Source organism: Rhamphochromis sp. 'chilingali' (assembly GCF_963969265.1).
Source record: "Rhamphochromis sp. 'chilingali' genome assembly, chromosome: 3".
Classification (NCBI taxonomy): Eukaryota; Metazoa; Chordata; class Actinopteri; order Cichliformes; family Cichlidae; genus Rhamphochromis; species Rhamphochromis sp. 'chilingali'.
Window position 1 is genome coordinate 371,083 of NC_137931.1, and position 18,307 is coordinate 389,389.

Below are 18,307 nucleotides of genomic sequence, written 5' to 3' on the forward strand. Positions count from 1 at the left end.
CGTTTGCTCAAGCCTTTAATTCAGCTGATTTTTTTAATTATTAACTTACTTAATGTGCTTTAAAAAATCTAAATGAAGGCCTGTATTTCTGAGCTCACTAGTTTTTCAGAGATAAGTGGTCCTCACAGGACAGCAACTACAAACGTGATTTATTTTATGAACCATGTTGCTGGGCACTAAACTGTATATATGCAGTGTTGGGGAGTAACGGAGTACACGTACCGCCATTACGCATTTAAAATACAAAATATGAGTAACTATTCCGTTACAGTTACCGTTTAAAAAGGTGGTATTCAGAATACAGTTACTTTGTTGAAATAAAGGCATTACACGGCAGTCTTTTCCTGTTTCATTAGGCTATGCCCTCTCTATTTTTGGTTTCCACGCCGGTGATACTCCCCCACTGAAGCTAAAAGTGAGTCCGCTGGATCCATCCTGGTCTCGTCGTTCTGTCAGGGCTCTGTGTGCGGGCAGGCGGAGATGAGCATCCAAATGCAGGACTTGGAGACATAAATGTAACTGAGAACCTCAGTTTTATTGCTGGCACCACACAAAAAAAGAAACCAAACCGTGAAAACACAAACTGGAACACACAGGCAGGATCTGAGGGTACAATGCAACAGAGAGCAGAGGAAAGCACAGGAAAACACAGGGCTTATATACACAGGGCGGTAATCAGGGAATGGGCAACAGGAGGGAGACACAGCTGGGAGAAATTAGACTAACGAGACAGGGGGAGCGAAGCTGGACACACTGACATAAGACACAATCCTTCAAAATAAAACAGGAAACAACACACAAATCACAAAGACGCAGACTTGACACTGAGAGGCAGACAGAAAGAATATAAGACATGGAACTCAAACTATACTAAACATAAGACACAACCGAAGAACTAATCCCTCACCAAGAATAAGACATATATATTTATAATAATAAAGCACCAGAGAATAAGAAAATAATCCATAATGCAAAAAAATAAACAATGACAACTCAAAATGCTGCGTCAGAACTGACCCAGAACCGTGACATCCCACCGTTCATCTGACTCCTCAGGACTTGCCTGACCCTCTGCAGCTTGCAGCTTTCCCAGCAGTCTCTTCATGGTTTCTATTTGCCTGTTGTTCCCAAGTTCCTGTCTTGGATTTCCTCGAGCTGTCCTTTGTTGTTATCCGACTACATTTCTCTAGTCCGAATAGCATTCCAGTGTTATTGCAGTAGATCTTGGTGGTGTAGATCAGTGCACTGATGTCTTGTTCACTCTTGGCATACAGTTTGATGTCATAAAATAAAATTATTTGCGATACTTTCTGGATGTCATAATACAACAAAAATCGACATACTACTAGAAAGATAACTTTAGAGTAACTTTGTGCTGAACATTGGGGGGTTAGGGGTTAGGAGGTTAGGGGGTCTCTGGATCTCCGTTTAAATAAATAAATAAATCTGGGTAAATTCCCAGATGGTAAACATGGGACTATTTTGCTGGTAATACCTGAAATGAATAAAGAAAAGCAACAGCCTATTTATGCAAGAATATTCATAATTTTATTGGGGGGGTTATATTGGTTGGGTCTGATTATTGGGGGGCGGGGGGGGGGGGGGGGCGGGGTGTCATAACCCCCCTGACCCCCCTGGAGATTCTGCCCTTGTACAGACCATAATACTATTCTGAATGCTGACTGCTTTTAGTCTCCTTACCATTCTAACAATGCACCGTCAGATCTGCCTTCAGGAAATGTTTTCACTTTGATTACATTCATGTATACCTTACATAGAAGGGCTGCAACACAGACAGCAAAGGCAAAGAAAGTCCACAAAGTGATCCAATCAGTTTAATTCTAGCACTGAGCATGTACATGAAGAACAAAGTGATTTTAATACTGGGACAAGCACGGCTGAATCAGAGTGAACTGTGATCTGCATCCATCAAAAACACATTTACAGTAGACAAATCCAGAATCAAAGCACGGCCACACACAGCTAGTGACAAGCGTAAGATTCAAAGTATTTCCAAGATTATTACACTAAACAGTCCCACTGCATGAGCACACATCAGTGTGTTATTGATCTGTTTTGTTGAGACACACTGTGCTCTTTACTACCTAACAAATGCTTTATGTTTTCATTTTCTATTATCACGAAGTAGATCATGAGCAGTGATTATAAATCAGCAGTGATAGAACTGAATCACTAGCTAAGGAGTAAACACATCACACTGGAAAAATAAGATCTTTCCATGTTGGGATTTTAATGGTGTGTGAAATGAACATCATTAACATTTTCACTTTAAATAGAATAAAAGATGAAAAAATCATTTTGATTTCCTATAAACTGAGTGTTGTTATTGATCACAAAGTCAAGGCTGCGATAATTGTTGTCTTTGAGACTGCGTCTCTCACTCTCTCGCTGTGTGTGTGTGTGTGTGTGTGTGTGTGTGTGTGTGTGTGTGTGTGTGTGTGTGTGTGTGTGTGTGTGTGTGTGTGTGTGTGTGTGTGTGTGTATACAACGGTCAGAGTCAGTGTTGCAGTGACACGGTCCTGCCATTATCTGAAAAGTGAAGTAGTTGTGTTGTCATCATTTTTAAAATGGTCAAGATAGAGATGACACACACACACACACACACACACACACACACAGACCCGTGTGTTAGTGCTTTCCTCTTTACTAGTTTTCCTTATGTTCTTTACATATTTCTTGATTTCCTTGATTTATACGCTGCCCTACATTTTGTTTAATTCATTTTGCAACATGCAAATAGGCAAACTCAATCTCCCTCTCAGCAGGACAGGTGCCGGTGAACTCCTCTCTCTGGTAGGCACGGTTCAAATACCGCCACACGCAGGTCATCTCCCGAGGAATCTCAAAGCCACGATATTTCTTTGCTACAACCTGAGAAAAAAGGCATAGAAAATAACCAACAATGGGTCCTTCTGATCGAGCTCGTGTAAACGTTCTAGCAACCTGAATAAGCTGCAGACCTTTAGAATGTGGAGTTTGGGCAGCAGGTTGCAGTCAGCCAAGGTGAGCTCTGGCCCATCTAGGAAGCTCCTAGTTGACTCTGGCACATCTCCTAAGACATCAGCATCAATCTCTGCAGACAGGGGAGTCCTTAGGAAGTCATCAAGGCGCTGAAGAGACTTCAACAAAGCTTTCTGTAAGGCTACAAAGTCAGAGGGAGAGAAGTTCAAGTTCAAGTTCAAGTTCAAGGTTCTTTATTTGTCACATGCATAGTTATACAAGTATAACACACAGTGAAATGTAGCCTGACACGCTCCTCGACATGTGCAAAAAAAAAAATTGGGGGGGGGTGTAGAGGAAGAACATTATATATATATACATATAGTATATACATTGGGTGAATGTGCAGTAGTAGCAGCAAGCAGGTGAATTCTGTACATAATATGAATAGATATCTGACTATTTTACAGGATAGACAATATAAACATATTTAAAATTAAAGGAATTGAAATGTACATTGTGCCTTGGTTTAGTGTCTGGAAGAGTCCTGTCTCAGTCAATTATAGATGATGTGAGAGGGCGGGTGTGTGTGTTTAGGGCACGGATGGCTTGGGGATAGAAGCTCCTCTTGAGTCTCTCCGTCCTTGCCCGGAAGATGCGGAACCTTCTACCAGATTGCAGAAGTTGGAACAGTTTGTTGCCAGGATGGGACGGGTCCTTCAGTATCTGCGCTGCTCTAGTCCGGCATCTCCTGGTGTAGTTGTCCTGAAGCGGGGGGAGAGCAATCCTGCAGCAGCGTTCTGCTGTACGGATCACTCTCTGGAGAGCTTTTTGGTCCTTCACACAGCTGTTCCCAAACCACGATGTCATGTTCTGTGTGAGGATGCTCTCCACAGCGCCTGTATAGAAAATCCTGAGGATCTTTGGAGAGACCCTGAACTTCCTCAGTTGTCGTAGGTGATACAGGCGCTGCCTAGCCTTTTTGGTCTGGACCTGAATGTGGGCAGCCCATGTCAGGTCTGAGGATGACATGGGGATGAGGATGACATGACATCCTGTCAATCACACGCTGATGTGATTGACAGGATGAACTATCTGAACAAACACTGATGTTTTCCACAACAACCAGCTCCTTATTTACACACCAGTATTCACCATTTCCAAAAGACTTTTAATAAAATGCAAATATTTGCAGGTTTGTTTGGGTTTTTTTGCAAATCATTTATAGTTTAAACATATTGAATACTGTTTTTCAAAAAATACATGATTACTTTAAGGGTCTTTGAGGGTCACCTGAGCTACCCTCCCAACAATATGCTTTATCACAAAGGAGAGTTTTAAGTCTTAAGCTCATCTTAAAAGGGCGTCTGTCTCCTGAATCCAAACTGGGAGCTGATTCCACAAAACAGCCTCTGCCTCCCATTCTACTCTTAAATATCCTGAGAAGCACAAGTGAGTCAACAATCTGAGAGCTTTCTGTTCAGGTGATACCATGAGCTCTGTCACCTGAGATTGAGCCTGATTATTCAAGAAGAAAAAGAGTAAGTTATGGTGAGGGTTTCCCCACAGAGGTACGGCATGGGAAAACAGCTTTAGTTTAAATAGTTTCAATTTTCCAATATAAAACGAGGAAAAGTCTGCGTATTCCATCTTCTATAGTTTAATATAGTTTAACATCTGTATAACACTGCATGGCCATGACCAATGTTCCCTCACACAAACTCCCTGAGCGTCCCTTGGACCACTGTGAGCAACAGCAGACGTGTGCACTGTGGTCACGCCAGCATCCAGTCCATCCAAGTCACATGTTTATTAAAGTAATCAAATTACAGCATTTATGTTAGACGACTTTTAATGAACTGCTTTAGCCCACTTACAATGAAAACTTAAAAAAATCTTGTTCCTGACCTGTAGCATGTTAACACTGTTGGAAGGAAAAATAACTTCAACTCCAACTTTCTTCTTTTTTTTTATATAAAGCTCTGACTTGTATTCTGAGTCTGTGGTCTGGGAGAGAGTCTGTAACTCTGTCTGTAAAATACAGTAAACAATGACCAATGTTGGGCAGTTAATTATATAGTTACTTCTTCAAAAAAGTAACTGAGTTATGCAAACAAAGCTTTTTGCAGCTGTTTACCTAAAAATGCAGCCAAGGCGTTTTTTTATGCTGCAGTCACAAACAAACCACACACACACCTTACTAACTTTCTTGAATACATGTTTCCAACCTAACTGTGTCCCTTCTTACCATCTGTTGTGTCTTTTCTTGAGTTTTTGATGTACGCTGAGAATTTGGCAAAGATGTCGATGCCAGCTGTGTTAGCTTCTGGATGTTTGGGAGCCAGTCTGGGATATCTGGAGACAAAATGGAGAAATTTGAAATTAACCTCAACACGGCTTCCCATCGCAAACACATGTCTTTCAATGTGTGCTTGCATACCGGGGTGGAGTCAGTTTCTCCTCCAAGAATTCTTCTATCTTGTTGACATCAACCTTGACTTCACCATTAAAGGTCACAAAAGGAGGGTTGGTTCCTGGAGCAAGGTTGTGGAGGTCAGCCGGCTTCCTGATAACCCAAAAGTCAGGCGCATGTGGTCACTCTCATGTGTATCATAGTCACTGTATGAATACGTGTATGCGTCTGCACCATGTTACCGCTTGAGGTCGACTGTGGTGACATTAAAAATGACTCCTTTTAGCCACAGGATCATAAAGAGTCTCTGAGAGAAAGGACAGTTTCCGATGCTCTGTCCATCACTTCCTGCCTACACACACAAAGACCAGTCATCACGTGTCCTGCAGGTGATCTATGGATAAAAACTGTAGTGCTTCACTTATGAACAGCAGAACAAATGGGTGGATGAAGGAAATAAAGAAATAAAACCCCAAAAGAACGATACGGTGTAAGTGTAGATCTTACATCTCTTTTCTCATATTATAATTAATTTGACTGAATAAATCTGGACTCTGTGTTTAACAGAGATGTACAGGAGAATATCCTCTGCATGATAATTCCTGTTTCTCTCCCATGTGAATACACAAGCACATCAGCTATCTGTTGAAGTTCAGGTGAATCTAACACAACTAAAATGTGTCTGTGTCCTATTATTAGCTGAATTGGGATAAATATCTCAGTATGGTCACTGTTAGAGATCCAATACTGGAAAGAAATTCTAAAAAAATGATCTCGCAGAGGAGTAATGTAAAGAGTAACGTGATCAATAACTTTTATAAGCAACGTGCTTCATCTTTGCGCTATGAGTGTTGTGTAAAACAGTTTTCCTGTGAGTAAAGAATTCATACTGAATGTTGCTGCAACAGCTCTGAGCTCTCAGTAACAAACAGGAGGATAATCAGCTTACCCAGCGAGACTGCTGAGATTAACATAGCACACCAGCACTATTCAGACTATTTCATTCTGTACTCTTTTACAAACAAAAGCAGAAACTGTGTTTCAGCATAAGTTGAAAGTAAAATGCTTATTTTAAGATTTTCATGATCGTGCTGTTTTAAAGAAATCCTCAGATGTGAGGATTTACAGCTTTTCTAGACCACAGAGAAGGAAACCTGAACTTCTACATAATATTTGTATCTACCTCCATCTGTGCTGCCCACAGGGCCCGTGACAAAGGAAGGCTTTGTTTGAACAAGCTTGTTACGTGGACGCGGCCGACGCTCGGGTATTTGTGCTAAATCTCTCAGGTAATGAAAGTTATTCTCAGGATGCTGTTGAACCAGAGCACAGAGCACACAATGGTCACAGAAGTGCAAGCTTCATGTACTTTGAATCTTTTTCAAATCTCATTTAAAATTACATGCATTAAGTAATGTGGGTTACCATGGCGATGGATTAGAACAGCACTGTCTTAATGGGATGAGATAAGCAGATCAAGATTAGCTTTTTCACTTGCTGTTTGTCTGTCACGGTCCTGGGGTGGTGCTCCAGTTTGGTCACTCTTGTTGTTCATTTTTGCAGATTGTTGATGTTCACTGTGAGAGAGCTCAGCTCTTGTTCAGTTTGTTTTTCCTGTCCAGTGTCTGACACCCAACTGTGGCTGTGGTTCTGCCACATTAATAATAACAGTGACTCTTACAGGCAGCCGTTTAAGTTTATTGCTCTATTCCAGGAAGCAAGCTTAGCTAACAAGTTTGTGTGAGAGAACCAGCTGACAGACATCTGTGCTTATTCATACATTTCTGCCAAACTCACATTTTACATTTTTACAAAAATTCCAATTAGATATTAGTTTTCTATTTTGTGTGCAGTGATCAGCAGTCATGGATTAATCATCCCCTGAGTTCAGTTGCTTCCAGGCACTTTATATAGTAAGATAACAACCCTACAATGAAGCAGCAAGCTCAGAATACGTAGTCTCCATCCTTCTAACTCTCGTGATGCTAGGTTCTCGGGTTAAAATGTGTTCACAGATTGAGGTTGTAAATCATGATATCAAAGAACATTTTGAAGGCTTCTGTGTCTGAAATTCAGAGTCTGAACATGGAAATCCACTGAAATTCATCTAAATCAGATTCCACTTGCATGGCATGGATGGGTCACAAATTCAGACCAGATTCAGTTTGGCTCTGGTCATTTCCCAGCTCATCCTGTCTAGATCGGGCCAGTGTGACAGCAAACATGGATGCTGGGACGTGGAGGAGAAGGGAGATGAGCTGGTAGCTGACAGCTGAGCTAATGGGCAACACTGGCCTGAACAGGCAACTGTGTGAACAAACACTGTGAATACTGAAACAGTGTGTGCAATGTGCTGGGCCAAGACCAGGCTCGACCTCCCAAAACTATATTGAAATATTTAACCTCTGTAAAAGGCACTTCTTACAGCACATTTACTGATAAAACGAAAGACTTGGAAAGTCCCCCTGCATTTGTTTTCAGGGAACTATGAGCACTAGCAGTCACACGCACCGTCTGTCAGTGAAGGCTGAATATTAGAAGAGATTAGAAATGGGAAACATTTAAGCACTTTTCTCTATATTTATTACAGATTTTTATCCAGTACAACCAGAAATAATCTTATTCTATATATAGAAAAATTACATTCTCTCAGTGTTACTGAATAATTATTCAAAGAGTTTTTATTTAATTCAGCATGTTGTGTTAAAGTGGAGTCACTGCTCTTCCTATGGTGAAATGTGGTGGAGCTCCACCGGTCATGGCTCTCTTTGCGTCCTCACACAAAGTTGAGCTTATTGAACTAATTCAGCTGCTCTGGAACAGGAAACTCTCAGCCTCTCAGTTTAAAGTCAGAGTTTGATTAACATACTGATGAAGCTGCTACAGCCTCAAAGTTTCAGGCACCAGTGACACTACATGTGGGTAACAAGTTATAGACACCAGTGACATCTCCACACACTTTACTGAGCAGGTATCACCTGAGCTGCTGTCACAGCCTTCGTGGGCTCTATAACCCTCTCTGCTGCACTGCAAACATCGGTTCTATACATTGTGTGTGTCTGCCGTCTGTCACTGCCAGTGTTGTGTTTGTTTGTGCTCAGCTCTCAGCCTCTTTTCTTTGTATCTGCTTCCTCTTGGTTTGATGAGAGAACACAGCATTGCGTTTCACTTCTATGGTGCTGACTGTCAGATCTATGTCCCTCTGCAGAACAAAGGCTCATGTTCCACACAGCCATTACTTCAGTGTCTCAATTAAGGCTTGGATGTCTCTTAACTTTTTAAAATTCAGTGATAAAGAGACTGAGGTGATGGTGTTTGGTAGCCCCACTGAGACCCCCAATGTGTATTTAGATACCTTGACCCAATATGTTAAGCCAGCTGTCACAAACCTGGGGGTCAAAGTGGACTGTGATCTGAAGTCATTTACCGAGGGTGCAAAATGCTGCAGCTCGTCTGAAGTTTGAGCACATTTCCTCTATTTTAGCTTCATTTCACTGGCTGCCCATTTCTTTCAGGATTCATTTCTAAAATTCTTTTATTTGCTTTTAAAGCTCTCCATGGCCTCGCCCCATCCTATCTCTCTGAGCTGCTACAGCCTTATACACCCACCCACTCTCTCAGGTCAGCTGATCAGCTGCCCCTGATTGTGCTTTTGCTGTAGCAGATCCAGTGTTGGTTTATTTTATTTTATTTTATTTTATTTTATTTTATTTTATTTTATTTTATTTAGTTAATTCTACGTTGTTTTATGTTGTTGGGTTTTTTAAAAAAATATAAGGCTGTTTTAAGTCAAATCTTTATGTATTATGTGTTTATTTTATTCTATTGTTATTAACTTATTTACTGCACAGCACTTTGATCGTGTGCTGGCTATTTTAAAATGCTTTATAAATAAACTTGGATTGGGGTAGACAAATTGACTGTATTTTTGGAAGTACATGAAATATCAATAAATTACACTGACAGTGAATCAGTATGTTTAATGCTAAAGTAGAATGCCATGGAAAAATCAGGATCCTTTTTGTACCACATAAAAAGACTGTAAAAACACATCTAAGCATAAATTCTACTTAATACGACAAATGCATTTATAACATATGTGGCAGTGAAATATTAACAATAAAGGTCGTTTAGTCTCTGTGTAGATTTATTTGTTATTAACTGATATTTTTGTGTAATTAAGGAAGTTTTCACTAACAATGGTGTAACATGGAAAATTATTAAAAGCTATAATTGTGCTAATTTCACTGATGGCTTAGTATCTTATAAAATTGGTTACCAAAAACATAATAAGAACAAATAAGAAGATAAATGCATATTCTTTATGACTGAGGTATTTACCGTCGCAGATTCTGGGACTCTTACAAAGAATGTGGTATTTTTCACTTTTTTTTGCACAAGTATTTAGAAGCATCGAATATTTTACAATAATTAAAAAAAAACAATCAAATAATTTATTTTTATAACGTAGGTCTCATATTTATCAAAATTATTTTCTAAGTCAGGACAGCTTGAAGTTTTTTTCGTCACATTTTATGGAGCCAATACTCTGATCTTGATGTTCAGGAAGTCGTCTTCAGGTTTGTATCAGGTTCAAACACAGACGGAGGCCTGATGGCGAGTGGGATGGAAAAAGTCTTTGATATATGAAGCTAACATTTCATAACGTTTTATCAGTCTTTATTAGTTTTATCTGTGTTTCTTGTTCCTAATTCTTTTTGTATTCATATCATATTTCCTTTCATTTTCAGATTTTCTCTTGTACTAATGTCCTCCCTGTTCTCACAAGAACTTTATATTTCTCTGCTTATTTTCTGTGCACTTTCACTTTGCTGTATCATGAGCTTCTCCATAGAGACTAATTCATTATTCATTATGACAAAATGCTCTTTGTAAATTCCCACTATGATAATAGTAATAACTATCCGTCTGGCATTCATCACAGGCCAAAGGAACCATGGAAGAGTTGATTACCTTGACATACAGGGAGATTTCATAGGGTTGGTTCTCCAGTGTTTTACTGTCCACCACAGGACTGTCCGCTCTCCTGTCGGAGGTCACCTTGATCTCTTCCCTCGTCTCTGCAGTCATCGCCTCCCGCTGAGGGACATATGAGCAACCATGTTCCAGCAGCACCACTCTCTTTTTCTTCACCTGCTCGTCTTTCTTTTTGGGCAGCGATTCATCTTTGATAACTGACTTCAGCTCATTTATCCAATCCGCCTTCCTCGGTGAACTGATCTTTTCTGCTGACGTTTCTTTATCCACCCATTCTTTCCTTCCCCACTCATTCTCCCAGAACTCTTTTTTGATGTGCCTCAGCTCTTTACTCCAGTCCTTCCTTTCAGCAGCAGTCGTCTCTTCTTCTGGCTGATCTGTTTTAATCCAGTCTCTATCTTTTCTCCTGGGTGACAGCACTTTTACTTTCCCCAGTTCGTCTTTCCTAAGACCTTGTGGCTCAGGACACAAGAACCCATTCTCCATTGTTTGCTTCAGTGTTTTAATGCTCTCATTTAGATCTGCCTCTGCCTCACTGTTGTGCACTTTTAGCTTTACGTCCTGTGTCTCCATGTCCTCTTTACCCAGTATGGCCTCGTCTCCTGGCAGCACTTGGTGATCTTCATCTTTTATCTTGTCTGTGGCATCATCAGAACCGCTCATAATGGTGAAAGGATGTACTTCTTCTGATTTTTCACTGGGCTTCTCCTCCATCGTTTCAGTCTCATCATCAAGAACGGTGACTGGCTCTTCTGCCATCTCCACTTCTCCTTCCATTGACTCTTCTACTGCTCCTCCTCCAGTCTCAAATTCTACAAGCATCTCTGTCTGTGGATGTTCTTTTGTGTTGTTTCTCCAAATTGTGTCTGCTTCTTTCAGGAGCTGCAAAGGATGCTCTTGTAAAGCACTTCCTTCTGTTGTGGATTCATTTTTCTCAGATTTGTCCTCTCCTTCTGTCCCGTCGAGCTTCACCTCGATGCCTTTCTCAGATAGAGAAGCTTCCTCCACCTGGTCCTTTGTGTCTGTATGTACCTCTTCTCCAGTCTGGCCCACTGGTTCTGGAGGAACTGTTATAGCTTGTATTTCAAGCTTAGCAGCTTTTTCTTCTTGCATTTCTAGATCATTTCTTGCTCTGTGCTCTTCTTGGCCCATTAACTCTCCAGCAACATTATTGGCTATCGTTTCCTCCATTTCTGAACTCTTTCCTCCCCCATCCATCTCTGCCAAGTTGTTAACTTGCTCTTCTGCTTGCTCCTTCTGGGTGACGTCTTCAGTCCTTTTAGCTTTAGTGTCTCCATCTGACTGTGGCTGTTCTTCAGAGGTTAGGGCCGTCAGCTCTGGTTCTTGTGCCGTTTGATTGGTTCCTGCTCTCACGGGGATCTCAGAGCCATGATTTACACACTCCTGGACTCCCTGGCATTGCCATGTAAGATTATCAATAACAACCTCCTGTTTTATGGATTCTGAGGGATCTTCTCCATCATTGTTTTTTATTTCATTTTGACTCTCATTATCTAATTGGTAGGTTTGATTGGCCACCTCTTCAGCTGTAACACTTCTATCGACTGGTGTGTGATCAGTGCCCAGAGCTGAAGCTTGGATGCTGGCCTGTTCATTTATTCCAGAAGAAAAAGGAGCCACTTCTATGTTCAGATTAACCTCTGTTATGTTGCCAGCAGTGGGCAAAGTAGCAGTTTCTGTTTCGCCTCGGTCACCAGTACATGTGTTGGAACCGATTCTTGACTCCCACACAGAAGTACCTCCGTCCTGAAGACAGGACACGTGATCGTCGGTGCCTTCGTCCATGTTTTCCTGCCTTACATCTGTTCCTGCGCTTGCTGTTTCTCCCCCTTGTTTGTTTTCTTCACTTTCCTCCTCTTTTTCATCATCTCCATTGCTGTTTAATATTTGCCGTTTCCCTGGTTCAACCACAACCAATAGAGGGGAAAGAGAGAGATTTTCAGCCATCTTTGTATCTTCAGATTCTTTGTCTGTTGTCAGTGTGGTGGTTATTTCTTGATGTCCATCTCCCGCTCCCATTTCTCCATTCACCTCTTCTTCCAGTACTTCACATTCATCCTCCCCCTCTCCTATTTCTCCATCTGATAACAGGGTCACATGTGTAATCTCTCCTTTCTGCCAATCATTGTCTTCTTTACTTTCATCTTCAGTTTGTTCTGCTTCAGCAACCATCAAAACATCTTCCCCAACCTCCTCTGCCAGTTCCACCTCATCATCATCATCATCTTCTTCTTCTTCCTCGGCGTCGTCTTTGATTCTGTGGGTATCCAGGTCTGAAAACATACCTTGTGGGCTGTGGGCAACGGCTCCATTTGGCAGGTCTGGACTTTGGCTACAACTTAATTGAGCCATTAGGAAAATAACACAACTTATTTAGAAAGAAATGATAGTGTCCAAGTTTGCAGGATGAATGTGCAGCTTTATAACATGTAAAATTAGTGAAAATGATCCGGCGTTCTAGAAGAGTTCAAAGATGGGTATGAAGAGTAAAACTTACACTCCCAGTTTTAAGCTTGAATCCCAGAGGAAATCAAAGCGCTGATAGAAAACAAATGAATACAGTCTCACAGGATTTCTGACGAGTCCAGATTCTAAAAAGTAAAGATGGATGGTTACCAAAGTTTGACATCTGTAACAGCTCTAGGAGTGACACGAGGTTCCAAAGTTCCAAAGTAAAGCAAGAAGAAAAATCCAGATTTCCCCTGTAAGATGGTTATGGGGCTCTCTCATCAGTACTGTGCCTCAGGCACCGCTCCACGTCAATAAGTACGTTTCGCCTCCTCGCTTTCTTCTCTCTCTCTCTCACTAAGGGATTAAACCAAGGCTGATCCCACATGATCACAAGCTTAAACTCTGCCACCCAGAGGCCAGCACCATTTGATCTGGAGTTTCTTAACACATTCAACCACACATCACAGCTACATCTACGAAACCTACCCTCCAGTAGATAGACAAAGCCATATATACAACATCTAGTGAACTTCAGTTTTATTTGTACAGTGCAGGTTCACCAGAACTATTTTATTGAAGCACTCTCAGCCCAGTTTACTACATGAACGTGTTTAAATGCTGTCTTCATTTTGTCATACTAGCAGTCATTTAGTATCTTTAATAGATGATATTAAGATATGAAAGAAACTTGAATAAGTCCAGACGCTTTTCTTTCCAAGCTCCTTAGACTACGACGACCTGGATGACTGAGAAGCTTCACAGACACGTGAAACAGAAAAATGTTTTTGTTTTAATTCAGCTGAAACCAATAAAAGAAAAAGTGTGTTGTTTTTGAGTAAGAAGGTTAGAGAAGGAAGAGCCTACAGACCCTTTCCAAAAAATATGAATATCATGGAAAAGTTCATTTATTTCCTTAATTCCATTCAAAACGTTAAACTTTCATATATTATAGATTCAGGGTTTCAAGTACTTAGTTGTTTATTTAATTACATAATTTGGGCTTCCAGCTCATAAAAAACTCAAAAACAGGATTTCAAAAAATGAGAATACTGTCAAGACCAGAGGCGGAGCCAGACATTTGAAACACCCAGGGCTTAGCCCTAAAGGGTAGTATGCATGTGGGATTTTTTTTTTTTTTGGGGGGGGGGGGGTAAGAAATGACTGAAAGATTAATTGGCTCTGTTTTGAGTTTTGTTCAAAAAAGAATGACTTCATAGAGGGAAAAATATATATCATATGCAGGACACCTTAAACTAGTTTTTTAATTAAGCAGCGAGGCAGAACAAAGTCAGGGCTGTATCAAGACACGAGGACTAAACCCCAATTCAACCAGACCCAGAACTGATCCAGAATTAAAACAGGACTACAACAGTTCAAAATCAGGACTACTGAGGACTTAACCAAGACAGAACCAGAAAGCTAGATGATAGTAGCACTAAAAATCATCATAGACCTGCACTACACTTATTTTTTAAATTCTACCAAAGAACTCTGTTTAGATTGAGAAAAGTTTATATAATTATTTATCCTTGTTGTGCAAACAAGCCTGCAGAACTTAATAAATATAGAATTTGAAAAATAGCAAACCTAAAAAGAAACACGAGATACATGAGGACCTATGATACGGTGATACTTTTGGTAAACAACCATTTGACTAACATATGAGTCTCACCTGCTCTTGTTCATCTGTTCTGTCCTCATTCTCCATCTCCCTCTCTGTTCCTCTCTCTCTCTCTGTGCTGACAATCATCAAATATACAGTTGAAACCAGATATTTACACACTCTTCAGATCAAAACACAAACACTTTTTTAATTGTAACATCAAATCAGACTAAATGCTTATTTTTTTTTAGATTGATAAATAAATTATTTATCAATGTGTCGGTGAAGGTTTTCAGTCAACCAGGTCATCGTAGTCAAAGGAGCTTGCAAAGAAAAGCGTCTGGACTTCTTTAAGTTGCTTGAAGACGTTTCACCTCTCATCCGAGAAGCTTCTTCAGTTCTAAGGTCAAATGGTGGAGAGTCCCAGATATAAAGCTAGTGGGAGTTTCCCCCCACAGAGGGACAAAAGGACCCCCTGATGATCCTCTAATCGCCTGAGCCAAGGTGGGAAACTGGGCGTGGGTCCCAATCAGCCAGAGTTTCGGGTGAGTTCATTGTGAAACCTGGCCCCACCTTATCATGTGAATTCCTGAGATCAGATGGCCCAGGATGTGAGTGGGCGTTAAGGCGTCTGGGGAGGGATCTCAAAACTGGATTATAGATGGCAGAGAGTTGGTGTCGTAAACCCCGCCTCTGTTCAAAGATGGTCGCTCACAGTGGACATAGATGGCTTCCCATATGGAAAAGATATATCAGAATCAGAATCAGAATCAGAATACTTTATTGATCCCTGGGGGAAATTATTTTTTGTTACAGTGCTCCATTTTAAACCAACATTAAGACAAGACAGACAATACGCTAACTAAGAATAGTACAATATATACATATATATACATACATACATACATAAGTCACTTATAAATAAATAGTTGGAAAAGAAACATGTGTAGTTGTAGCAGCAAACAGTGTGTTAAGTGGATGCGTTGTACAGGGAGATGGCCACAGGCAGGAATGATTTCCTGTGTCGTTCAGTGGTGCTTTTCGGTAATCTCAGTCTCTCACTGAACGAGCTCCTGTGACTGACCAACATGTCATGGAGTGGGTGGGAGGTGTTATCCAACATTGTCTTTATCTTGGACAGCATCCGCCTCTCCGACACCACCTTGAGGGAGTCCAGCTCCATCCCCACAACATTGCTGGCCTTACGGATCAGTTTATTAAGTCTGTTGGCATCTGCGACCCTCAGCCTGCTCCCCCAGCATGCAACAGCATAGAGGATCGCACTGGCCACCACAGACTCATAGAAAATCCTCAGCATTTTCTGGCAGATGTTGAAGGACCTCAGTCGCCTCAAAAAATAGAGACGACTCTGGCCCTTCCTGTAAAGTGCTGTGGTGTTTTTAGCCCAGTCCAGTTTATTGTCAATGTGTACTCCAAGGTATTTATAGTCCTCCACAATGTCAACACTGACCCCCTGGATTGAAACAGGGGTCAAGTGTTTCCTGGTCTTCCTGAAGTCCACGATCAGTTCCTTGGTCTTTGCCACGTTGAGCTGCAGATGATTCTGCTCACACCACGTGACAAAGGAGTCGACCACAGCCCGGTACTCTGTCTCATCATCCCTGCTGATGCATCCAACCACCGCAGAGTCATCAGAAAACTTCTGAAGATGGCAGGTCTCTGTGCAGTGGCTGAAGTCTGTGGTGTAGAGGGTGAAGAGGAAGGGGGAGAGGACAGTCCCCTGTGGTGCCCCTGTGTTGCTAATCACCTTGTCAGACACACACTGTGGGAGACGTACATATTGTGGTCTTCCTGTCAGGTAATCAACAATCCAGGACACCAGAGAAGCATCCACCTGCATCGCTGCTAACTTATCACCCAGGAGGGTCGGCCTGATGGTGTTGAAAGCACTGGAAAAGTCAAAAAACATGACCCTCACAGTGCTCGCCGGCTGGTCCAGATGGGTGTAGACACGATTGAGCAGGTAGATGATGGCGTCCTCTGTTCCGAGACGAGGCTGATAAGCGAACTGAAGGGGATCCAGATGTGGTCTTACTATGGGTCGCAGCTGGTCCAGGATGAGCCTTTCCAGGGTCTTCATGATGTGGGAGGTCAGTGCCACGGGCCTGTAATCCTGGGGGCCACTGGGACGAGGCGTCTTTGGTACAGGGACGAGGCATGATGTCTTCCACATCACCGGGACCCTCTGCAGACTCAGACTCAGCATAAACAGTTTATGAAAGACTCCACACAGCTGGGGGGCACAGGCCTTGAGGACAAGGGGACTCACTCCGTCTGGTCCAGCAGACTTGCCTGAGTGAAGTCTCCTCATTTGCATCTCAACCTGGTATTGAGTGAAGGTGATGGGTGGGGGAGGGGTGTCAGGAATCTCACAGGAGGCAACATGTGAAGAGAGAGGCTGGCACAGTGGTGTGGCTCTGGATTCCAGGCTGACTGCAGGTGAGGTTGTGGGGGTGGGAGCAGACACTGTGGTGTCGAATCTATTGAAAAACAGATTCAACTCGTCGGCTCTATTCTCACCTCCCTCAGCTCCCCTGCTGTTGGTTGGCCTGAATCCAGTGATGGTCTTCATGCCCCTCCACACCTCTCTCATGCTGTTCTGCTGGAGTTTCCACTCCAGCTTCCTCCTGTAATTGTCCTTAGCCTCTCTGATCTTGTCCTTTAGTAACACCTGGACCTTCCTCACCTCCTCTTTGTTGCCCCCTCTGAAAGCCCTCTTCTTGTTGTTGAGGAGGGCTTTGATGTCCTTAGTCACCCACGGCTTGTTATTTGGGTAACAATGAACAGTCTGAGCTGGAACAATGGAGTCGGTGCAGAAAGTTATGTAGTCTGTGATACACTCAGTAAGCCCATTGATGTCCTCGGCGTGAGGCTCACAGAGTGTTTCCCAGTCGGTCACCTCGAAACAGCCCTGTAGTTCCGCTATTGCCTCCTCTGACCACCTCCTAACAGTCCTGGTGGTCACAGGTTCCCTCCTCACAATTGGCACATAGCGGGGGGTGAGGTGAATCAGGTTATGATCTGACCTACCAAGTGGGGGGAGGGAGGAGGAGCTGTATGCATCCTTGACGTTAGCATACAGTAAGTCTAAAGTTTTCTCTCCCCTGGTGGGACAGTCCACATATTGTTTGAATGTTGGTAGTGTATTGTCCAGTGATACATGGTTGAAGTCACCCGAGATCACAATAAAGGCACTCGGGTGCTGAGTCTGTAGCCGAGCTATGGCAGAGTGGATAGTGTCACATGCAGCTGTGGGGTTAGCAGAGGGGGGAACATAAACAGCCACCAAGATGACGTGAGAGAATTCCCTGGGTAAATAATACGGCCTGAGTCCAACAGCACACAGTTCAGTGTCCGGGCAACAAATCCTTTCTTTGATTGTTATGTTGGCAGGGTTACACCACCGGTTGTTAACTAAAACAGCAAGCCCACCTCCTTTACGCTTACCGCTAGCGATGCTGTCCCTGTCCGCCCGAACAGTGTGGAAGCCTTCCACGGAAGCATTCTCATCGGGAATGACCTGGTGCAGCCATGATTCGGTGAAACACATCAGGCTACACTCTCGGTATTCCCACTGACTCCGTACCAGTGCTGAGAGCTCGTCGATTTTACTTGCCAACGTATCTGTCTTGTGTGAAACTTGTATGAAAAGCATATAAGTGTGAAAACAGATATAAGATCCCTTGAAAAATTATATAATGAAACTTGTATGTTTTGGATACTTACTAAAACAATGTATGAAAGTAATGTGAGAGTGGCCACTTTCATGAATAATCACATATAAGTTTTTACTATTTCTTTTCTGTATGGGTTCTTTCACTCCTCTTTCAAACCATCTG

General features: G+C 42.2%; 1 protein-coding gene across 1 annotated transcript; it reads right to left on the minus strand.

Annotated features, from left to right (window-relative positions):
- Positions 1–1,978: 1,978 nt before the first annotated feature.
- On the minus strand, positions 1,979–11,414 carry LOC308394007 (chloride intracellular channel protein 6). The gene is made up of 6 exons (XM_080878095.1): positions 10,349–11,414; positions 5,617–5,726; positions 5,402–5,527; positions 5,210–5,316; positions 2,982–3,163; positions 1,979–2,892 (listed from the first exon to the last, which is right to left on the minus strand). The coding sequence occupies exons 1-6, from the start codon at positions 11,192–11,194 to the stop codon at positions 2,740–2,742; spliced, it is 1,524 nt and encodes a 507-aa protein (XP_080734221.1). The 5' UTR covers positions 11,195–11,414; the 3' UTR covers positions 1,979–2,739.
- Positions 11,415–18,307: the final 6,893 nt, after the last annotated feature.